General features: G+C 36.2%; 1 protein-coding gene across 2 annotated transcripts in view; it reads right to left on the bottom strand.

Moving 5' to 3' along the window:
* The window catches only part of LOC144958999 (alsin-like), a 57,329-nt gene that overhangs the window by 7,148 nt on the left and 24,883 nt on the right, over positions 1-25,298 (bottom strand). Inside the window, exons 19-33 of one of the 2 annotated variants that reach the window (XM_078891313.1) lie at positions 25,179-25,249; positions 24,491-24,557; positions 22,425-22,621; positions 22,075-22,140; positions 21,085-21,177; positions 18,862-19,028; positions 17,487-17,596; positions 15,911-15,988; positions 14,124-14,284; positions 13,448-13,672; positions 11,274-11,385; positions 9,478-9,635; positions 7,307-7,429; positions 5,709-5,885; positions 4,804-4,849 (exon numbers count right to left, since the gene is read on the bottom strand). In XM_078891313.1, coding sequence (XP_078747439.1) covers positions 4,804-4,849; positions 5,709-5,885; positions 7,307-7,429; positions 9,478-9,635; positions 11,274-11,385; positions 13,448-13,672; positions 14,124-14,284; positions 15,911-15,988; positions 17,487-17,596; positions 18,862-19,028; positions 21,085-21,177; positions 22,075-22,140; positions 22,425-22,621; positions 24,491-24,557; positions 25,179-25,249 — 1,851 coding nt within the window. The remainder of the gene's footprint in view (positions 1-4,803; positions 4,850-5,708; positions 5,886-7,306; positions 7,430-9,477; positions 9,636-11,273; positions 11,386-13,447; positions 13,673-14,123; positions 14,285-15,910; positions 15,989-17,486; positions 17,597-18,861; positions 19,029-21,084; positions 21,178-22,074; positions 22,141-22,424; positions 22,622-24,490; positions 24,558-25,178; positions 25,250-25,298) is intronic. The other variant, XM_078891314.1, reaches the window with a different exon arrangement.

Genomic DNA, 25,298 nt, shown 5'->3' with positions numbered 1-25,298 from the left:
TTCATAGACACTTGTTCAGTTCTTTTTCTATTGGGGGACCTAGATGTTTAAAGGTCTTTTATATATATGAGGGATTGTTAATGCTCAAGGATTTGTAGACAATGATACAAATCTTATAGGCAACTCTTTTCTCCTTTTCTTCACATGAAGCCAATGTAACTCATGGAGAAGGAGAGTTGCCTACGGGTGTTTGTGTTTATTTCTTACAATGAGTCTGGTTGCGTTATTTTGAGCAACCTGACGTTTACACATTTTGTCCTTAGCTAAATTCGCCCAGACAATAGTCCAATTTGGATAAAAACAAGGGAATTAATCAAAAGTTCTGCTGTCTGTTTTGATACTAAATGGTGAATTTTGCTTATTTTTGTATTTCTATGTACATAGATTGTATGGTGTTATTCACATGGCTTGTCATGGAAAGATCTTTATCAATGATCATCATCATCATTGCCTTTTTCACCCTGGGTCAGGGTATAGGCCACAGACAAACAGTTTCCATCCTTCTCTATCCTGAGCCAACTTTTTTATCTCATTCCAGGTCTTACCACTTCTCTGTATATCAGCTTCTTTAATTCTTCTCCATGTTCCTCGTGGCCTTCCCCTTGATCTTCTGCCCTGAGGGTTCCAGTCCAATACTTTCTTTGTTATAGTTGAGTCATTCTTTCTAAGCGTGTGTCCAATCCATCTCCATCGTCTTCTTCCTATATCCTCTCCCACTGGTTTCTGTTGTGTTCTTTTCCATACTTCTTCATTTTTTATTCTATCCATCCATTTTATTCTGAGTAGCTTACGCATGCACCTGTTTACGAAAATCTGTACCCTCCTTATACATGCCTGTGATGCGTTCCAAGTTTCACATCCATACAGTAGGACAGACTTCACGTTTGAGTTGAAAAGTCTTAGCTTTAGTTGAAGGGAGATATCTTTAGTTCTCCAAACTCTGTTCAAAGATGTGAATGCGGCCTGTGCCTTTCCTATTCGTGCTTTCACCTCTGCTTCCGTGCCTCCATCCTTGTCAATTATACTTCTGAGATAGCAGAAAGTGTCTATATCTTCGAGTTCCTGATCTTTAACTTTGATCTGCTCCCTTTGACGCGTACCTATCCTCAAGACCTTTGACTTTGCAGGGTGAATTCTTAGACCAATTGATTCCAACAGGCTGTTTATAATTGTGGTTTTTGCTTGCATCTGGTCCTGGGTGTGGGACAAAAGAGCCAGATCATCTGCAAAATCCAGATCATCCAACTGTGTCCAGGGGGTCCACTGTATCCCATTTCTTCTCCCTTTGGAGGTTTCCTTCATTAGCCAATCAATGGCAAGGATGAACAGGAATGGAGAGAGCAAGCATCCCTGCTTGACACCAGTCTTAATTTCAAAGCTGTCAGTAAGCTGATCTTCATGTACAACCCTGCAACATGATCCTTCATACATTTCCTTAATGAGGTTTACTATCTTTTCAGGGAGTCCATAATGTGCCAGAATTTTCCACAATGTTGCTCTGTCAATACTGTCGAAAGCCTTCTTGTAATCCAGAAAGTTGACAATAAGAGGAGAGTTCCATTCTATAGACTGTTCCACTATGACCCGCAGAGAGGCAATCTGGTCGGTGGTTGAACGGTTTTTTCGAAAACCTGCCTGTTCGTCCCGCAGTTTAGCATCTGTTGCATTCTTAATTCTCTCTAAAATAATACGGTTGAAAACCTTTCCTGGGATAGAAAGAAGAGTGATGCCTCGATAATTATTACAATTACTGAGGTCCCCTTTCTTTGGAAGCTTGATAAGATGTCCTTCCTTCCAATCCTTTGGGAATATCCCATCATTCCAGATTCTCTCAAATAGTGGGTGCAGGGCCTCAGCATTTCTTTCCGCATCAACTTTTAGAGCCTCCGGTGGAATCTGGTCTGGTCCAGCAGCTTTCCCCTTTTCATCTTGTTAATGGCACCCACAATCTCTGCTATCGATGGTGGATCACAGCTAATTGGTAGCTCATTCCTTACAGGCAAAATTTCTGGCTGGTTGTCTGGTGGTGGTCTGTTCAGAAGGCAGTTGAAATGTTCCCTCCATCGTTCAGATTGAGCCTCTTTTCCAAAAATAGTTTTCCCATCTTTGTCTTTGACTGGTACCTCTGGTTTCCCATATTTTCCAGCAAGTGTCTTGGTAGTTTGATAAAGGATCCTCATGTGTCCTCCAGTCGCTGCTGCTTCTGCTTTCTCTGCAAGTCTGTTCATGAATGCTTCCTTGTCTTTCTTCACAGATCTTTTGACTTCCTTAGCTATGGCTCGATACTGCTCTTGTGCATCCAGTCTTGAAGCCCTTGTTCGGCTTGCATTCACTTGTTCCTTCCTTGTTCTCCTCTTTTCAATAAGGTCCAAGGTGGTTGGACTTATCCATTCTTTATGTTCCGATTTCTTTACCCCCAATACCTCGTGGCAAGTTGTTATGTAGACTTCCTTGATCTTTGCCCAATGTGACTCTACATCTATGTCCTCCTCGAGCTCAGTAAGAGGTTGGAATCTATTACTCAATTGTAGTTTGAATTCCTCATTCTTTTCCCCATCAAGTGCATTCACCTCGAATTTTCTTCTTGTATGTGATCTGGCCCCGTGTTTTCTGAGTCGGAGCTTAAGCTTTGCCAATAGCAGGTGGTGGTCTGATCCAACATCTGCCCCTCTCCGTACTGTCACATCTTCCAATGAATGTCTGAATCTACGAGAGATACAAAAATGATCAATCTGATTCTCTGTCACACCATCTGGTGAGACCCAAGTTGCTTTGTGGATCCTCTTATGGGGGAACACTGATCCTCCAATCACCAAACTGTTGAATGCACAGAAATTTGCAAATCTCTCACCATTATCATTCATTTCTCCCATGCCATGACGTCCCATGATACCTTCATAGCCTACGTTATCCTGTCCCACTTTTGCATTAGCATCTCCCATCAATATGTTGATGTCTTTCCTTGGCAACTTGTCAATGACTTGTTGTAGCAGACCATAAAATGTATCTTTGTCCTCATCTGTTGCATCATTTGTTGGGGCATAGATCTGTACAATGTTCATGCTGATCTTCTTACTCCGTGTTGTAAAGGACGCCATGATGATCCTTTCTCCGCATTGTTCCCATCCTCTCAGTGACTTCTGGGCAAACTTGCTTAGAATTATTCCTACTCCCTGTGTATGAATCCCGTCCCCTCTCCCTGAATATAAAATCTTCTCCCCAGACTTGAGGTGTTTCTGTCCGGATTGTATCCAGTGGGTTTCGCTTACTCCAAGTATATGCAGCCTGTATCTTCTCATCTCAGTCACAACTTGAGAGCTTTTTCCTGCTTCATACATGGTGCGAACGTTCCACGACGCAATTCGAAGCTGCTTGTTTGTCGAAGACGTCATCGGGTCAGCAGAGTCCTTTCGGCTTTGTCTGTTGTCCTTCATAAATTCTGATATTCCAGAAACTCTTCGGTCGCCCAAGCTAAAAAAAGGATTTGGTTTGTCTGTCTGCGTTTCTGTAACGGTTTGAGTTTAACGGATAGGGGTGTTAACCCTTTGCCAACCCCCAACCTGGAGGACCAGGTGACTCAAAGATGGAGGAATCACACACCATTAGTCGCCTTTTACGACACGCTGGCTTGGCGTTGGGCTATTCTTGACCCTCTCAGTTGAGGGACCCCGGACACCACACGGGGTTTATCAATGATGACGCCAAGTAATTGCTGATTTATTTTCCTATTAAAGGATACTCAGCCTCCCATACGTCAAGATTTCAGTTTTATTATCGTTTAGTTTTAATTTGATTTGGTACATCCAAGATTTAATCTTGTTTAAACAGCTAGAAAGTCGTTGTATTAAGACTTGCAAATTCCTAAGGGGCACTGAATCATAAATTTGCATATCAACTTAATGAAAATATTAACTCAGATTGAATATGGATAGCACACTAGAAAGGGGCTGCTTATATACAGTGAAAAGGACACTGCCAAGAACAGAGCCTTGTGGCACACCAAACTTTAGTAAAACTTGCTCTGACTGAACACCATTGACCACGACAGTCTGCCATAGATCCTGTAAATATGATGTAAACCAATTAAGGGCAATTCCTTTTACACAGAACGTATTTTCTAGTCTTCTTAAGAAAGTGTCATGGTCAATGGTGTCAAAAGCAGCTGAAAGATCTAAAAGGAACACCACGTTGATTAAGAAGCGCCATTTCAGTACTATTTGCTGTTTGTAGGCTGACTTTGAAAAACATTAAATGCTTATCAATCTGTTATATTTTTAAAAAAGACACAGTAGAAAGCAGATAGCCACAGACTTATACAAAGGATAGTACGTAAATATGATTATCAGTTTATAGTTACATAATCTGTTGAAAAACAGTCCATCAAAGCCATTAGGCTCATGGAGCTGGAGTTTATCCCGGTATCTATAATGTGAAATAGACAATAGCAATTGCTTGCTTACCTTTGGATAAGACACAAGTCTATTGCAAAGTACAGTCTGCCAGTTCTAACTGCCCCAGCAACCCAATCACTGCGGGGTGGACAGGAGTTGGGGGGGGGGGGGGGGGCAGAAAAAAATCTCAACCACACCTGGGATTGATCTCAATTCCTTTGCATGTGAAGCAATCACTCTACCAACCGAGCTATCGAGTCCCCTTTGCAATCTGAAGAGATGGCCAAAATTGACCCCATTTCTGTAGCATTTAACAGGCAATATCAATTACTTGCTGCACTTTGAACAGATTATTCTATCATAAAGTACTTCTCACCAGATCTGATAGACGTAGAATTATGTAATGTTTTACCTTTGAGGAATCGTTGGCAAGAATTTCATCAACAAGCCAAAACTGTCTGTGGATGGAAAGAAATAATATAACAAATATAAACACACACACACACACACACACACACACACACACACACACACACACAAAAGAATCTCCCTCCCTCCTCGCCTTAAACAGTGACGCAGTGGTGACTATTTCAATGCTCGGTGGTTGGGAAGCAGAAAAAAAATATGGGCATTTAGGCGGAACAGGCATATATAGAGAAAGATAAAGAATGTTTATATCAAGCATTTTAGCTGATTCATTATGGTCAATGCACTTCACAATGCTTCATTTGTTCCCTGAGCAGACAATATGTAATCAAATTTTAATCTCGTATACATTTTCTGTGATTGGGGTTTATGTTTTAAGTGTCTTACCTAGGGCCATAACGCCAGAATGAGGGTTTTCTGATAATTGTTATCCACCCAGTCACTGACAACAAAAAGAGCACATGATCAACAACACACATGAAAATTTGGTTCCATACAACATGAGGGTGGGAATAAATAAAGCTCTGAGAGTAAATTTTACTCTTTTCCTTCGTGTGTAGCTGTGGTGTAGAGGTAACGTCTTGAGCTCATAACATGCACTAAAAAAGGTCTGAGAGTTTGAGCCTACATCAGGTACCATAAAGGTATGGGAGTGGGGGAGGGGGTGGCTTTTAGAAAGTTTCCACTGTCAACCAAGCAGAGTAGTTGGGCTTGTCAGGTCTGGCAGAAAGTACTTTGCAATCGACTAGCATCATATCCAAAGGGATGCAAATCAATTGATACTGTTTGCTGATGCTAAACAAATTTATACCTGGCTCCACGGGACTTATGGCTCTAAAAAGAGTTCTATATTTTTGTCTTTGTTGTTTCTATTTTTTTATTTCTCCTTACTGTTCAATGCCTAGATAGGCCATGAGTCCGACATCTCCCTGCCTGTTCAATTTGGTGACACGTTCCCAGTATCGGTCATCGTTGCGTTCATTGTAGAGTGCGTAGAGGTCAAACAGAGGGGGATAGACTTTTGGTAAAAGGATGGGATACAATAGGCCTGCAGCCGTCAGGATGTGTCTGAGAAAAACCAAGAGAGAGAGAGAGAGAGAGAGAGAGAGAGAGAGAGAGAGAGAGAGAGAGAGAGAGAGAGAGAGAGAGAGAGAGAGAGAGAGAGGTTACAATTGAATTCAGGCATAAAATATGTCAAGAGAGATGAAAAGGAAATTTTTATGGTTTTTGTAAAACAAAAGGGATCCCAATAATTGGTAGAGCACTTACTTCACACACAAAGGGAATGTGATCGAGACTTTTATCTGAACCCCATTTGGAAGCCAGCAGTGATTGGATCACTGAGTCTGTTGGAACTGGTGGAAAGTACATTGTGATAGACTAGCGTCCTACCAAAGGGTATAAATCGATTGTGATTGTCCGTTTCATGTTTTTAAAGACCAAAATAAACTCCGGCTCCATGGACTTAAGCAATTTGAAGGACTACTGAAATAAAGGAGGAGGAAATTGTAGAGGAAGGTTAGGAGAGGAGAATGATGATGATGATAATGATGATTATGATGATGATGATGATGATGATGAGCAGGTGGAGGACGTGGAGGAAGATGATGAGGTGGAGGAGGATGAACTAGAGGAGGCGGAGGAGGATGACGTAGAGGAGGATGAGAAGGAGGTGGAGGAGGATGAGGAGGAGATTTAGGATGATGAAGAGGAGATTTAGGATGATGAGGAGGAGATTTAGGATGATGAGGAGGAGATTTAGGATGATGAGGAGGAGATTTAGGATGATGAGGAGGAGATTTAGGATGATGAGGAGGAGATTTAGGATGATGAGGAGGAGATTTAGGATGATGAGGAGGAGATTTAGGATGATGAGGAGGAGATTTAGGATGATGAGGAGGAGATGGAGGAGGATAAGAAAGAGATAGAGAAGTAAAGGAAGTACACTTTCTTTAAACTGAGACTGATAATTTTCCCCCCATTGTTGTCAAACCAAACCAAGAACAAAGATGTTGATGTGACCAAGACTTCAATACAGTGCGAATCGTGTCACTGTCACAGATCTATTGGTCAAAATGGTAAGAAATAATTAATGTCAATTTAAAGCAAAATCGACCTGTAAAGGCGTTAATTACACAGGCCGCTATGTGGTCGTATGGTGTGACGGTCATCTTCTGATCCAAAGGTCCTGGGGTCGAGTCCTGCTATGAGTGGTGCATAATTGAGTACTTGGAGAAGGCTCTTTACTCATATTTTCTAACCATACTCGTGTGAAATGAGTCCCTGGCTGTTAACAATGTTAGTTGAATAAAAATAAATTGCAATTTCGCCTAACAGGCATCATGTCTCATCCTACATGTTAAGTGTTGCTGTTGGCTAGGGACCCATTGTAAAGTACTTTGAGCATATTAACGGATATTATGATACACATACTCTAGTTTTTTTGTTTTTTTTTATTTAATATATTTTTCAATTGCGGAATTACGTACATTTCGGGGTCTTCTATTTCCAAGCCTTCAACAAATTTATTTGCCTCTGCGGTTGTCTTGGGAGGGTGGGATGGAGGGAAGTAGGTGGCATAACCACTCTCAGGAAGCAACGGGAACAGCAGTCTGTGGACAAAGAAAATATTGGGTATGATTCTTCTTCAATGTATGGGGGACAGCGCGGCTCAGCATTATGGTCTCTGCTTCGTACCCGAAAGGTACCGAGTTCGATCACCCGCCGCTGCGCTGTGTAGTCTTGAGGAAGTCACCTCGCCCTAGCTCGATTTGCGGCGCTGCATTTCGGCTGACACCTGGATTATTCCAGCCTTCCCTTGAGACAAATTTCCCCTATGGGATGAATAAAGAGATTTTATTTATTTATTTTTATTTATATATGTAATCCACAGCCTCATACTGGTATTTTGTAGGAGTGGAGGTAATAATAATAATAATAATATTAATAATAATATAATAATATATAATAATAATAATAATAATAATAATAATAATAATAATAATATAACAATAATAATAATAATGATAATAATAATAATAATAATAATAATAATAATAATAATAATAATAATAATAATAATAATAGTAATAATAATAATATTAATAATAATAATAATAAAATAATAATAATATAATAATAATAATAATAATAAATAATATAATAATAATAATAATAATAATAATATAATAATAATATAGTAATAATAATAATAATAATAATAATAATAATAATAATAATAATAATAATAATAATAATATAATAATAATAATAATAATAATAATAATAATAATAATTAATAATCAATAATAATATATATATAATAATAATATAATTATAATAATAATTATAATAATAACAATAATAATAATAATTATAAATGGCATTTGTATAGCGCCTTACCCCGATTTCATCAGGCTCTAGCTTTATATTCTTAAAATAAATCATCATCCATCGTGGCTTGTACTCATGAGCACATTGCCAGTCCGTTGTCTCCTTGTATCAGGATCCTCTGCGGTGCACATGAAGTCTGCATTGTTTTTAAAATCACTTTTGGCCATTCTTAGATTATTGATATAATAAGTCATTCTTTGTCTTCCTCTAGCTCTCTTTCCTTCGATCATCCAAGATGTTACCAGCATTTCTATTCCGTCTCTCCTCCACACGTGTCCCAGAAACCGTAACTGCCTCTTTCTGATGGTATCTATTAATATTTTTCCTTTTCTCTAACCTCCTAGTACATTCTTTATCAAACGTCCACGTGTCACAACAGTTGTATAATAAATTAAATCAAATTAGATGAAAGCATAGCAATTTCAAATACTTGCATTGCAATAGACATTACATTTTACACACATGATTTGAAAAAAACTTCATTTACAAAACAGAAATCGTGAGACAATATGGTCAGTTTTCCATTTAGATTTGAAAGCTGATAATGAGTCAGCACTTCTAATATTCTGGGGGAGTGCGTTCCTAAAATGGGGGGCAAAAAATTCTAAGGATTGTTCGACAATTTTGCGGGATGTTTTAGGTTTAGAGAAGATTGTTCTATCGCTATTAGATCTTAGATTTCTATTCTGAACATAGGGATGTACAAAGCCATATAAATATGCAGGGGCATGACTATTTGGTGTTTTATAGGTATATGTTAAAAGTTGAATGGAAGCTTCAATCTAATATACGAAAACACACACACAATGGACATTTCGTGTTTCCTCTTTATCAACAAAACAGGATGAATGAAACACTATAGACTTTTATTTATTTATCCATCCAGAAGATTTTTAAAAACTACTGACAATATAAAAGTCCAATGGGCGTGAATGATTGTGTAAAATGTCAAACATATTTATTTTGTTATGTCTGAAGAAGGGCTTTGAGCCTGAAACATTCCATGTTTGGTATTTTGTTCTTTTTCAAGGCTGTTATATTCATTTTTGTTCAATACTTTTTACCGTCCACAGCTTTTAGAAGCTTTGTATCAAAATATCAAAATAAAGTGTTTTCATTGAATAATTACACCCAATGTTCAAAAACACGATGTGTCATTGGTTGAAGAGTGATGTTGGCCTAAAACTCTAAAACGGATATTCTTGCGAGTTGAACGCTTTGCTACCAAAGCCATTGATATGTCAATCTATCTAAATTAGATCCTTACCGTAGAACTTTGTAAACACGTTTAATGTATGACCTAATCTCCTGCACAGCGTGGTGTAACAGTCTGGGATGGGCCCCGACACCTATGTAGGAAGCACGGAATACGTCCACAAGCATGTTCATCAATTGTCCAAGAGGATGATGGCTGCTTTCAAATGCCTGGGGAGAGAGAAAAGAAAAAAAACAATGAAATGAACATCTGATATAGGGACCTCCAGCAACCATTTTCATAATTGAAAGTTTTGAATTTGGGGGGGGGGGGGGGGGGAGGGGGAAGTATAGTTTCCATCAGAATATTCCATGGAGAATAAGTCATGGAGCTAAGATTACCTCAGTTTCTTTTGTGTGGAGATGACAGTTCCAATTTCTTGCTATCCTTTGTACAAAACACCACAATATTGCAAAGTACTTTTCCTTGAGATAATAGACCGAAATGTTCAAACATTGCTCTGTGTAAAGTGGTTCCGACAAAATCCTGACTGTAACTAAAACCTTTTTGCTTGAGAGGTGTGTGAGCTATCAGGAGCTACGAACCATGATAGAACGACAAATATCATAAATTTGAGGATGGATTATGTAAGCTGAGGGCAGGTGAGCATGAATGTCATTTCACAGCTTTAGAGAATTGTGAGCATTTGTATAGCGCAATATCCACTAAAAGTGCTCAAAGCGCTTTAAAAGGGGTCCATGCTAGCCATCAGCAACACTTAACATGTAGCATGAGACATAACACCTGCTAGGCGATATTAAAAATAAAAATTTTCCAATCGAGACTATGCCGTTAACGGCCAGGTACTTATTTTACACATGAGTACAGTGAGAGAATGAACGTGAGTATAGAGCTTTCTCCAAGGGATCAACTATACGCCGCTCAGAGCAGGACGATAACCCTGGACCTTCCAATCCAAAGGAGAGTGTCATACCACAAGACCACATAGCTGCCAGCTGCCTTGCTACTCAAAATTCATTATCCTTAGAATGAATAAAAATCTAAAAAAACAATTCCAGTAGCTAGTGTCATTTTTAAAGAAACTCTTGTATGTTATTCAATATCAGGGTATTCTGGACAAAATTCTTATTAAAAGATGCAATTTCATACAAGCTGGCGAGTGCTGCATCATAAAATATACAAAAGAAAAGCTCATCATCAGCAAAAAAAAGTCAATAAACACAGAAACAAAAAAAGAAATAAAACAAATGAACAAAACATTTCTGTCTTCTGTTTTTCCTTTGGGTTTATGAATTGTTTATTTTTGTTTAGATGAAGATGCCAAAGGGTTAGTCATGAAACGTTTATTATTATTGTTGTTGATATTTGCAATGTATTGATTAACTTTTCGCCAGTAGTTTTAATGACCTGATTTAATGTCACTCTGCTTTAAAATGATGGAATGCCTGTAGTTGAAATACAGCAATAGCAGGACTCAGATTATTCGGGGGAAATTTGTATTTAAATTCTATTTCAAAGTAAGATAAAAATAGCAGTGGTAATCCTTCAGAACTTAAGGTCTATACAGCTAGTTATCCGACTAATGTATCTTGTGGTATGACACTTGCCTTTTGGATCAGAAGGTCCAGGGTTCGAGTCCTGCTCTGAGCAGTGCATAGCTTGGTGGACAGAGGGGTCAGAGAAACAAAATAGATTGGAAACCTTCCTTTTGCTTGTCGAGTACCAATATCTTCGACCCACATCTACGATACAATGTATATTTCTTACCTTTTCAAGTTACTGACTGATTTCAATGTATATTTCTTACCTTTTCCAGGTACTGACTGATTTCAATGTATATTTCTTACCTTTTCCAGGTACTGACTGATTTCCTTGACTTTAACAGTGTCAAGGTCCCCCAGCCTATGGTTTGGAATGATCTCCAAGCCCTGTAGAAGGTTCCTTTGTAGCTTTGCTTTGCTGTCATTGTTTGTTGGTGATCCAGGGGGGAGTAGGGTTGGGGATAAAAAAAAAAATTAAAATAAGAGCAATGGTGACAGTACAATTTCATAAATAATGAAGATTTCTAAGAACTTGGAAGAAAACAAGAATTTAAATTTTGTTTGATTCTGTCAGATAGGAATCCATCTAGGATAATTACATTTGAATACCGTTCCATCTTAATTGGTTTACACTGAAAATGTTCAAAAGTTTTAAACAAAAAAATGACTATAAAGGCCTCGATTAAAACAGAATCATATAAGTAGTGAACATTTCAGGCATATTCCCTTTTTCAATGGTCCTTAAGAGACATAAAACCCATATAACCAGAGTTAATCCAGATTTCTGAAGGATAAGATGGCCAGAACCAATTGCTTTCTACCCTTTGGAAGGGACACAAGTCTAATGTAACAGAATCAGCTACCCAATCACTGCTGGATGGAATATTGTATCAGATAAAGCAATTAGTGCACCTGGACTAATACTACCTACATTGATTATGAGACCATTTAAACTAAAACAGAGAGGCACTGAAAATCTTTTCTGATGTCAGTATGAGGCTTTTCAATAGCAAGCAATAATCATTTTATATAATTATTTTCGATTTTTTACTTCCCAATAATGTAATTATTAATTTATTGGTTTTGCTATCTTTACATTGATAATTATAACTATTTTACAGTGTTGAAATTATTCATATATAAAACAGAACTTTGGCTGTGAAACAGCTCCTCATTTACATATACATCATAATTCCATTATCTATTTATTTTACTATGTAAATTATAATGCGTCTGTACAAAAAAAAAATCCTTTTTGGGATGCAATAAAGTATTTTTCTTCTTCTTCTTCTTCTCTTCTTCTTCATCTTCGTCTTCTAGTAAGATTGATTGTTCTATTAAGCTGCAGTCAAAATCATATCGAGGGTGAATGTTGCAAACAGAGTAAGTCCTGAGAGACTCATTTGACAACTGATACTTTTGGCAATGACAAAAACTGGATCCAGATGAGATACACGTGTTGCTAAAGTGACCCTTTTATGGAATTATATTCATAGTCGTGACATAAAATCATTAAAAAAGTGTGCTTGTTGATAATTATGATGTAAACATAAGACTAAAATAATATTATCTTTTAACTTACATGGTATTCAACCTTAACTGTTGATGTGTGACCTATCGTTTCAAAAAGGTATTATGTTGGGGCAATTTAGATGCTCAAAATTGAATTTATAGACGAAAATATAGACCTGGGTTAATCTTTTAAATATAAATATAAAATAAAACTACCTTCATTCATTCCCAAGGGGAAATTTGTCTTTAGGGTCTATCCCAAGGGAAGACTGGAATAACCCTGGCGTCAGTCACAGTGCAGCGCCACAACGTCAGCTAGGGCGAGGTGACTTGCTCAAGGCCACACAAAAAGGCGGGTAGTCAAACTCGATACCTTTTGGGTATGAAGCAAAGACCATACTGCTGAGCCACGCTGCCCCTATTGAGGGCAATACATGTCACAGTGTCCAACTCTAACCACACAAGTGCTGTGTGCAGTAAATCATTTATTTTTTTTTAGATTACATTAACTCTTTTGAGTTCATATGAATGGAAAATTTGTTTGATTTTAAATCACGGTGAACTCTGGGGAGATAAAACCCAGCCCCTCCTCTACCCTTGAGACCAACTGAGACTGAGACAATGACAATCCCGTAATTTGGTGGGACCAGTCATGTGATCTCAACACACATGACAAGTGTTATTGCAAAAGCCACACTGTTTGTAACAAGTATTTTACTTTTCTCAAAATCACATCTCCCGTACATACTCAGCTATAAAAATGTAAATAAAAATAAAATTCCCTTTATTCATCCCAAAGGGGAAATTTGTCTCTAAGGTCTATTCCAATGGAAGATTGGAATAACCCCGGCGTATTTTAACATTAAAATCACTATTTGGCCTCTTTTTCACACTGGCATAATATCATTCTAAGGCGATGGGCCAGGTATTGTGAAAAACAAAACAACAAACAACAAACACTGACAAACCTCCCTTCCTGTTCCTTGAGCTTCTGGAGACCTTCCGACACCAACACAGCCACCACCTCCCATGCCTTCTCGGTGTCAGTTCTACTCCTTTGCCCCACCCCTCCACTCCCGCCACCACCACCACCACCACCAGAGTCCCCTTGACTCTGACCCAGAGTAGCAGTAATGTGTGAAAAAATGTCCGTCCATTTTGAGTCAGCCTGGACACAAAGCTTCCCGAAGTATCTGACAAATAAGAGAAGATAAATTTAAAACAAGAATGATAAAAAAAAAAATTTAGTCTTTCAGAGCCATTAGGCCCATGGATCCTGGGTTTATCCCATTTTCTATAGCAATTAACATCAGGAGCTCTGAGGTTCAATCCCCCAGTAGAGACATGCTGATATTATGGGGATGTTTTTTTTTCTTGTACAGTGCAACCTCTGGATAACGACAACCCCTGGATGGCGACATTGACATCTGACCCCGATTTTTTTTGCTATGTTATTAGTAATAAAAAAACCCAAATAGTGACAGACATTTTAGTAAAACCTCTGCTTAGCAACATCTTGAAAACCTTGGGAAATAACGACACAATTTTCCGGAAAGAAAAAGAAAAGGAGGAGGTGAAGAAGAAGAAGAAGAAATATTGTACTGTATCAAAGTGGAATCTAAAAAAACTTCAAGAGTAACATACTTTGATTTGGGTGGGGCGTGCCTGTCATCATGGCTGTGATCAGAGGTAGACTCTCTGTTGATGGCTGCCTTAGAAAATGTACCATTGACCTTGAGACCCTCATTCAGGGAACCACTGAAGGAACCTTCTAACTTATCACCCTGGGGGAGAGTCAGTGTTCCCTGGAATGGGACAGAGAAACAAGAACTTTGATCAATTCTATTATTGTAAAAAGGTCTGACTCCTGGGTGCACCAAGCCAAATGGATCGGATATCAGTGGTGGATGCTCTGTACACCAGACAGACAATGGATTTAGACAGAGATGATTATGTTACAGTGAATGACATAATCAGTCGGATGGTGAAAAGGTTTGAAATGAGATGGTGCCAAGTTTAGTTAGAAGGTCAATTTTTAAAAATAAAAAATGAGTTCTTGTCATAAATGATTAATTCAACCTTTTTTGTACATCTTTGGGGAATATCAAAGCTTAAGTTCACTTCTAAATATTTTTTACAGCTAGTCAAGTTGAAAAAGTATGAAATTTGAGAAAAGCTGCTGGATACCTTTCCCATACATCTGACTATAACTTCATGAAAAATCACCTGATTTACTTCAAATAAAGATTAAAATTCCAAAATGTTCACCTTGCGACTGATTATGTCACGCACTGACACAAATATGATAGATTTATAAACAAGAGATGGCATTCCTATGTGATAAAACCTTGTCTGATTTACGTAGTTACTTCATCATTTACACATTTACTATGACAACCACCATGACCACCTTTTTGTTCTTCTGAGTAACTGTGTCTAGTTGAGATTTGCTGGAAATGAAAGCATTTTTATTATTAAAAAGAGCATCAATTTCCATTTTAAGCGAGTGGTAAGGTATTGTTGTGGTAGATTTCATGCTACAGATATTGGGTTTGTCTTTCACCTTCACAGTTATAAAGGACTACAGTCGAATCTGTATAGTCAACACTCTTAAGCCCAGTTTCCATGTGTACATAATGTGCAGTGCGCAATGTGTAGTGTGTACTCCCTGTTTCCATGTGCATGTATGTGTAAATGAATGTTAGCGATATGTCAGTTTGTTCTTTTTTTCCTCAAATCACAGTTTGGTTATGGTTCTTTGCTTGTCCAAAATGCGGAAACAAGAAGATGAGAATGAAGACATAGCAATTGCTATTAATTAGCATCTGAGAGTGAGAAAAAGACAACACAGATGGTGGCTACTTGAAATATTACACCAAAGGAAAATGTTCCACCATCTTGTGAAATAATTAGAACTGGACTCAAAACAATTCCATCAGTACTTTCGCTTGACCACAGAGCAACTTGGCGAGTTGTTTTTTTTTCTATATCGGACCCCATCTGACAAAAGTTGACCTAACAAGAAAAGCAACTGGTCCAAAAGACTGGGAATTTCTAGCTTCTAGTGTCCGTATGGCAGCGTGATGTGTATTCGAGTGATGGCTCTCTCGTTCAAATACGCATCTCGTATTACATTAGGGATACATGGACACACTTTAGTTGAATTTCTATATAAACATTGTTTACACATTGCACATTACACACTATGCATTACGTACACATGGAAACAGGGCTTTAAAGTCAACTTCTGCTTGCCAACACCTCTTGTTGGTCCCAAATTTTCCATTCTTTATCTAAGTGTGTTCCATTGGTAATGGATAAAGTCAACCTTGCTTAAAATCAACCACCAATCTTTCTGGTCTGGTGGTGTTGGCTTTATCAAGATTTTATTGTAATTAAATATCAAAACCAGCATGGGTAAACCTTCATACCTTTCCAGACAGATGTGTAATACCCATAAAATCTCCTTCATACAGAGTGTCGTCATCTGATATCATCACACCAAAACCCTGGAGAAATAAATAGATAGATAGATAAAGAGATAGATAAAACCAATGGATTTTAACAAAAGTGTATGCAATTAGATAAAACCAATGGATTTTAACAAAAGTGTATGCAATAAAGAGGCCCACAATAGTTCAGTTGGTAGAGCACTCGCTTCACATACAAAGAGATTGAGATCAATCCTGGCTGAAGTTGAGAATTTTTTCTGACCTTCCTGTCCACCCAGCAGGAAGTCTTTGTAAAAGGCTAGTGTCCTTATATATATATATATATATGTCAACTTAATGAGTTCCAAGCTATTCACAAGGCAACAGCAACAATATATATGTGACCCGTCGCCTCAAAACGGTATTAAGTCGGCATGGTTAATATGTTGAAAATTGAATTTATAGCCAGAAATATTAGACTTGTGTTGAGTGTGTATGTTTTATTGAGGAGAATGGATACCATATTTTAGGGTGCTAATGCCAACAATTTATATTTTTGACCAGTTTAACATTTAATTCGGCTTTTAAACATTTGGTTTGTTCCGACATAATACCGTTTTGAGACGATGGGTCACATATTTAGAATAAGATGTGACATCTGTAACACGCTATTACCATTTTTTTGACAGAGACAATGCTTTTAATGGTCAGGTACTCATTCTACACTTTTTCGCAAAGGATGGTATAGAAAGATTATTATTTTTATTATCATTATTATTACTATTATTATTATTATTATTATTATTATTACTATTATTATTATTATTATTATATTATTATTATTATTATGATTATTATTATTACTATTATTATTATTATTATTATGATTATTATTATTACTATATATTATTATTACTTATTATTATTATTATTATTATTATTATTATTATTATTATTATCATCATTATTTTTATCATCATTATTATTACTATTATTATTATTATTATTATTATTATTATTATTATTATTATTATTATTATTATTAATATTATTATTATTATTATATTATTATTATTATTATTATTATTATTATTATTATTATTATTATCATTATTATTTTTATCATAATTATTATTATATTATTATTATTATTATTATTATTATTATTATTATTTTATTATTATTATTATTATTATTATTATTATTATATCATTATTTTTATCATCATTATTATTACTATTATTATTATTATTATTATTATTATTATTATTATTATATTATTATTATTATTATTATTATTATTATTATTATATTATTATTATATTATTATTATTATTATATTATTATTATTATTATTATTATTATTATTATTGTTATTTTTATTATTATTATTATTATTATTATTATTATTATTATTATTATTATTATTATTATTATTATTATTACTATCATTATTACTTTTCAATCGTACATCCATTATTCATCAAGGAATAATTATATTAATTTATTGATTTAATTTATGATTTTTGATGAATTATTTAATAAATAAATTAATCACTGCATTCTGACATCTTACCGACATTTTGTTGCTGATAAACGTCCCTTCAAAGTACATCCCATCCAATGTGACCATGATGCCGTTGCCATGGCGACTGTCCTCACTCCAGGCACCCATGTACTTTTCACCTGAAAACAACGAATGAAGACTGAATCCCTAGACCTAAGTAAAAATGTTTGTTCATTGTGCTCAAAAATAATTTGTGAGTAGCAAAATATACATAATATATCAAATATTGTCCATGCATATTTTTTTTAAAAATGAATATAACAACTTTGACAGGGGCGGCGTGGCTCAGCGGTATGGTCTTTGTTTCGTATCCGAAAGGTACCGAGTTCGATTACCCGCTGCGCTGTATGGCTTTGAGGAAGTCACCTCGCCCTAGCTCAATTTGTGGTGCTGCACTGCGGCTGATGCCTGGGTTATTCCAGTCTTCCCTTGGAATAGACCCTAGAGACAAATTTCCCCTATGGGATGAGTTTAGGGAATTTTATTTTATTTATTTATTTTTATTTTTTTTTAAAGAATAAATTACCAAACATGATAAATTTCAGGCTCAAACCCTTCTTCAGCCAATAACAACAACAAATAAATAAATTCTGGCTCAATGAGCCAAATGGCTCCTTATTGATAGAAGCATAAAGCTGAAAAAGCAGAATTTTAAGATGAAAAAGCAGAATGACTTACCAAAACTATGATATTGCGCTAGTTCCGAGCGATCGAGATATTAATTTTTGTGGAAAATTCTACACTTATAACATGCTTCAAGCAGGAGATTATTTGCTTTCAGAGAGTTTTAAAATAATTACAGTGGAGAAATGACAGACTAATTCAACTCTACCATGTACGGATTTGAATTTGTTGAATCTGACTGAGCTCCATTTGAAAGACAATGATTATGCGAGATGATTCTGTGAAATGCAGAAAAGCAGGCAACTGTGCATACATTGCCTTGCTGTATAGAAACAGAAGAATTAAGACTCTGTGAGTCTCGTGAAGTAAAGGATATTGGACGTTTTGTTTGCCTTTTAAATTATTTATGAAATGAGAACAAAAATAAAACTATTCATTTACACCATCTCTCTCTCTCTCTCACTCTCTCTCTCTCTCTCTCTCAATCTCTCTCTCTCTCTCCTCTCTCTCTCTCACTCTCTCTCTCTCTCTCTCTCTCTCTCTCTCTCTCTCTCTCTCTCTCTCTCTCTCTCTCTCACTCTCTCTCTCCGACCCATTCTCTATCCCTCTTGATTTTTTTTTGTGTGTATGTGTATGTGTGTGTGTTGTGTATGAGTATTTGTGTGTGTGTGTGTGTGTGAGTGCGTTTGTGTATGTGTGTGCATGATTTCATTATTGTACAAAACTTTAAACAAACAATAAAGTTTTCAATGTCGGATACCTTTCAGGATGTGATCCTCCACCCCATAGCCATGACGCTGATTGTTCAGCCACTCGCCAATGTAAACCGATGCACAGTTGGATTTGATACGCCCCATTTGGAGCATTCCATGACCAAAACGTTGTCCATCTTTTAAATAACCTTCGTACAGGTCTCCATTTGCATAACTGAAAAAGAAAGCATATGAAATAATAATAATAATAATAATAATAGATCTTTATTGTCCATAAATATGGCAATTTGTCATTTAGTTACACTTGTGAGTTTTTATGGAGAATGCAATGAAAATTGAAATGAAATTTACAAAGTGCATTACAAAGACAATAAAAGAAAAATAAGAAAGAAAAAGAATGAGAGAAAACTTGGCTTTTGAATGAGTCCTAACACCAAATGCACAAGATTTTCAAATGAGGAGAAACATGCAAGTGTGATTGTGGTGAAAGAGAAGAAAACATCCACCATATTCTCTAGATCTGCCTAAAGTATGGATCAGCAAGAGGAGATTTTTGCCAAGTACCACAATTCTTCAGCCTGACAGAGATGAAGAAGACAAATGCATTTCTTCACCGACTCCATATTCAACATGGAGACAATATGAGTATGAGGGGGAATGAAGAAAAAGACGAAAACGAAGAAGAAATAGAAGATGAAGAAGAAAAGAAGAAGAAGAAGAAAAGAAGAAAAGAAGAAGAAGAAAAGAAGAAGAAGAAGAAAAGAAGAAGAAGAAGAATGAGTCAAACAACCTTCAAAAATAAACATTCAAATCAAATTCAGATCTAAGCAACTGTACCGCCATCAAAATCAAGACATTATTGCCACCAATTTTATATCACTGATCTGTTGTACACTGAAAAAAAACACATTCATCCTTTTTATTTTGACAGGAAAACACTTACTTCAAATACAGATTGATAAAGATATCCCTCCCTCCTCCCCAACATTTCTTGAATAATAGTCTTCAACAGTTGTAACGTCACTTCCTTCCTAGTGACGTATGGTAACTTAGTAACACTGGCTCTAAACTATCGGAACAATGACGGATGCCGTATGAAATATTTCTCTGGCGAGCTTAAACGCGTATCCAGAGGGAAAAAACCCCATCAATTTGATCATGTTTTGACTTTTACACATTCTGATCACAAGGCATATGAAAAGGGAATGAAGAATAAAAAGTAATGATTTTCTTTGTTTAGAAGCAAGATGGCCGCCGTTGCCAGGTGTGTGACATCAGACTACTGAATCCAATTAGCATAATTTTTTTACTTTTGGTAGCCTGAAAGTTGGGAATATATCCTAGACCACACAAACCTGTTGACCTAACTCGACGTGTACATACTTGCAGGTCTGATAACCGACTGAGACAACGCTGTTAACGGCCAGGTACTCATTTTACACCTGAGTACGGCCAGAGACTGTGAGTAAAGACCTTTTTCAAGGACTCGACTATGCACCGAGCGAGACTCGAACCTAGGACTTTCCCATCCAAAAGCGAGTGTCATACCACAAGACCACATAGCAGTACCCAAATTGTTATGAGCTCATTGTTGTAATGGAAATAATCTCAAACCAAAACAATAGATACATACTGTATACATTCAATGTGGAACTGATCTTCTGGTCTCAGAGTGATGGCATCATATTTTCAAAAGAATCTGCCTAGACACACTGTTACTTTAGTATATGCCAGCTTATGATTCAATTTGTAACCTATATATCGTTAGTACTCCCGACACTTCTCAGGTGTTTTGAACTGGAAGAGAGGACAGTGTGACTTCATGACTTGTTTCCCATTGTAAACCCCTTAGGAAAATAGAGAAAGAAAATGTTACAGTGAATGACATAATCAGATGGATGGTGAAAAGGTTTAAACTGAGATATTGTCAAGTTTAGTTAGAAGGTCAATTTTGATCAAAAATGAGTTCTTGTCAAAAAAATGATTGAATCAACCCTTTTTGTTTTAAATCTTCGGTAAATATCAAAGTTTAATTTCACTTCCAAATATTTTTTACAGCTAGTCAAGTTGAAAAAGTATGAAATTTGAGAAAAGTTGCTGGATACCTTTCCCATACATCTGACTATGATTTCATGAAAAATCACCCGATTTACTTCAAATAAAGATTAAAATGCTCTGGGGAGCATATTCTTTCAGAAAAAATGCAAATCCAAAATTTTCACCTTCCATCTGATTATGTCATGCACTGACACAAATGACAGTTGACTTACACAATGGAGGCATATCCGTTTAACTTCCCATCCTTCCAAACACCTTTCTGCACCTCTTTGCCTTGACCTTTCACCAAAGTAAAGGTGCCATGTCTGTGTAAGGAAGGAAAGAAAAATGCATTGAGATGCCATGTAAATTGACAATGCTTCTCATTGATTCATATTAGTGATATAAATAATAACTAGAGTATTTATATTACGCAATATCCACTAAACATGCTCAAAGTGCTTTACAAGGATTCCAAGCAAATAGCAATACTTGACATGAAGGATGAGACACAATGGCTGTAAGGCGATAGTACAAATTTTTTTTACCGACAGAGACAATGCTGTTAACAGCCAGGTACTCATTTTACACCTGAGTACAGTGAGAAAATGTGAGTAAGAAGCCTTTTCCAGGGACTCAACTATGCACTGCCCCAGAGTGGGACTCAAACCCTGGATTTTCCAGACTGGAGGCAAGAGTCCTACCACTAGACCACATAGTCATACGATATGTGTGAAGTGGAACTATGCTGAACTGTCAAAAATACAGACCGAGCTATTCAATTACTTCTGGTTTGTGAGAGGTCAGAAAAAAATCATGACTGCACCCAACGCTGATCACAGTTATTTTGCTTGGGAGGCCTGATCTTTACGTTTGAGTTTTCAAGACCCTTATTTAATGTAATGTTAGCCAAAGTTTCTGTAGCATTAAATAGACAGTAACACTTGATTAGTACTTGTCTTTGGAAAGAAAAGTAATTTGTTGCAAAATACTTTCCACCAGATCTAACAGACCTAGCTACTCAATTACCTCTGGTTCGTGAAGGGTCAAAAAACACAAACAATCTTGACTGCACCCAACGCTGATAACAGTCCTTTCGCTTGTGAGGCCAGAGCTTTATTTTTTTTTTGAGCTTCCAAGACCCCTAGTTAATGTAATGTTGAAAAATCTTTTTCCTAGAGCTTGCATTAATTTTCTCCCTCATTGTGCTACATTATACATACCCGTGCATGAGGCCTCTTTTGAAACTGCCTTTGAACGTGGATCCATCCGGCCAAACCATTTCCCCTCTGCATAAAAATACAAAATAGAATATTATACCAATAAATAATAAATTCAGTCAACAAAGAGTCGAAGCACAAATGTGAGTGGGCTCTATAGAAATACCATAAATTATTATTTCATTATCATCATATTATTAATATTATTTATTATTGTTATTACTATTGTAACTTCTATTATTATTATTATTATTATTATTATTATTATTATCATCATCATCATTATCATCATTTTTAACATAATTGCTAATATCCTTCTTATTCATCACATTTTAGGAAATATTTAAACTCACTGTCCATGAACTTTCCCAGAGAGCCAGGTACCCTTATAGGTGGCCTCCTTGTAGATGCACTGTTTGTTGAACACATGTGTAGCGTGTCGGATGAGTGGTGGAGTGAACCGCTCCCCACTTGCATGAAGGCTTGACAAGCTCTTCTGATTGGTCAAGACTTTACTGATGGCTGACTGGAGGGACATCAACCACTCTGCCTGAATTGGAAGGAAATGATATATGTATGGATGACCATGTAGTTCTTTAGAGCCATATGTCTCAAGGAAATGACGTATGTATGGATAACTGTGCAGTTCTTTAGAGCCAAATGGCTCAAGGAAATGATGTATGGATGACTGTGTAGTTCTTTAGAGCCAAATGGCTCAAGGAAATGATGTATGTATGGATGACTGTGTAGTTCTTTAGAGCCATATGGCTCAAGGAAATGATGTATGTATGGATGACTGTGTAGTTCTTTAGAGCCAAATGGCTCAAGGAAATGATGTATGTATGGATGACTGTGTAGTTCTTTAGAGCCAAATGGCTCAAGGAAATGATGTATGTATGGATGACCATGTAGTTCTTTAGAGCCAAATGACTCATGGAGTCAGATTTTATCCAAATATCTGTGGTGTTCAACGAAGAGTAACAAAACACTTACTCCTCTTTGTCAGGACATGAAGGATGCAATGGAGAGCAGCTAGATTTGTATAAAGACGGTATCAATTTGATCTTAAGTATGCAATGTGGTCTAGTGGTATGACACTCGCTTCCAGATCGGAAGGTCTTGGGTTCAAACTTTGCTTGGCGCATAGTTGAGTCGTTGGAGAAGGCTCTTTACTCACATTTTCTCACCATACTCAGGTGTAAAATGAGTACGTCAACACCGTTGTCTCTGTCCAAAAAAATGTAATATCGCATAACAGGCACCATGTCCAGTCCTATATATTAAATGTTATTGTTGGCCAGGGACCACTTGTTAAGCGCTTAGAGTACATTTGCTGGATATTGCGCTATATAAAAGCTCAATTTCTATTTTTTTTTTTTTTTATTGAGCTAAATTGGAAGTCTCTTGAGTCAGAAGGAAAGGAAACCAGAGATAACGTTACATAAACTGAGAAACAACTTGGTGGCAATTTCAAAGCCTGGCCTTCAAAGACTCTCACATTATTCAAGGAGAGTTAGTGAAAACAGGAGGTCTTGATAGCTAGTAAAGCACTCGCTTCACAAACAAAGGGACCAAGATATATATATATCTCCGCTGAAGTCGAGATTGCTTTTCTGAATCCCCTGTCCACCCAACAGTGATTGGGAAGCTGGGTCTAATAGATCTGGTGGTAAGTACACTTAACAATAGGATAGCACCCTATCCAAAGGGTAGCAAGCAATTGTTATTGTCTGTTTCACGTTTATAGAAACGAGGGTAAACTCAGGCTCATTGGGGCTCTGAAGGAATTCTGAATTAAACCACCTCTCTTGCATAAATTTTCTTTCTACCTGAAAATGATAAATGATTGGAACAACTTCACAAAAGAAATAAATAAAATTTAAATTGAGCATTTATATAGCGCAATATCCACTAAACTTGCTCAAAGCACTTTACAAGGGGTCAAGATAGTTGATATTCTTTCACAAAGGTATGCATATTATGCTGTGAACCCTTGCTTGCATCAAACAACACATACATTAAACATTTTTTAAAAAAATTGAACACGAGAGGACGAGGAAGAAGACATTTGAGTTGCTCCATTTTTTATTTATTTTAAATTAAGAAATGAACCCTTGCTTGCATCAAACAAAACATACATTAAACATTTTTTAAAAAATTGAACACAACAGGACGAGGACAAAGACATTTGAGTTGCTCCATTTTATTTTTATTTTTTTATTAAGGAGCAGGCACAAGTGTATGATAAATATCTGAACAAGTGTGTGAAAGCTGCTAGACAAAGCAAGAAAGAAATATAGAAGAAAAAAACATGCAGGTAACAGATGAGTTTGCTGTTGAGAGATTATTACGACCTTTACAAAGAATACTAAAATCCTGCATGATGTAATTATGCATTTAATTATGAAATAACGATTACCTTGACAGATGCATTTGAAGCCGAAAGCTCTAATCTTTCTTCAGGTGTAGTCACAATGATGTGGTTTCTGTCGATGTCAAAATAATTGATTATTGATCGTAGAAATTTGTAATAAAATAGTAATAATGATAATGATATAGATTATAATAATAATAATAAATAATAATAATAATAATAATAATAATAATAATAATAATAATAATAATAATAATAATAATAATAATAATAATAATAATAATAATAATAATAATAAATAATAATAATAATAATAATAATAATAATAATAATAATAATAATAATAATAATAATAATAATAATAATAATAATAATAATAAAGATAATAACGATAATAATACTTTTACTAATAATTGTCATTGTTATCATGATTAACATCATCATCATCATCATCATCATCATCATCGTTGTCGTTGTAGTCGTCATCCATATCATCATCATCATTGTTGTCGTCATCATCATCACCACCACTACCACCAGTAGTAGTAGTAGTAGTAGTAGTAGTAGTAGTAGTAGTAGTAGTAGTAGTAATAGTAGTAGTAGTAGTAGTAGTAGTAGTAGTAGTAGTAGTAGTAGTAGTAGTAGTAGTAGTAGTAGTAGTAGTAGTAGTAGCAGTAGTAGTAGTAGTAATAGTGACAATAGTAGAATTATTAATAGTAGCATTGCATCTTACTGATTGCTTCCTTGTCCATCGACTGCCTCCACCCACAACGTCTCCAGGCGGTAACTGGTCAGGCTATTGTTCTGAATTAGACACAAAAATTATCAAAGCTACCTTAGCTGGTCAGGCTAT

The sequence above is a fragment of the Berghia stephanieae genome, chromosome 13, assembly GCF_034508935.2.
Source record: "Berghia stephanieae isolate SIO BIC M18660-M18661 chromosome 13, UCSD_Bste_1.3, whole genome shotgun sequence".
Taxonomy (NCBI): Eukaryota; Metazoa; Mollusca; class Gastropoda; order Nudibranchia; family Aeolidiidae; genus Berghia; species Berghia stephanieae.
The sequence above is the reverse complement of the archived record's forward strand: the minus strand, read 5'-3'. Positions and strand labels throughout refer to the sequence as shown.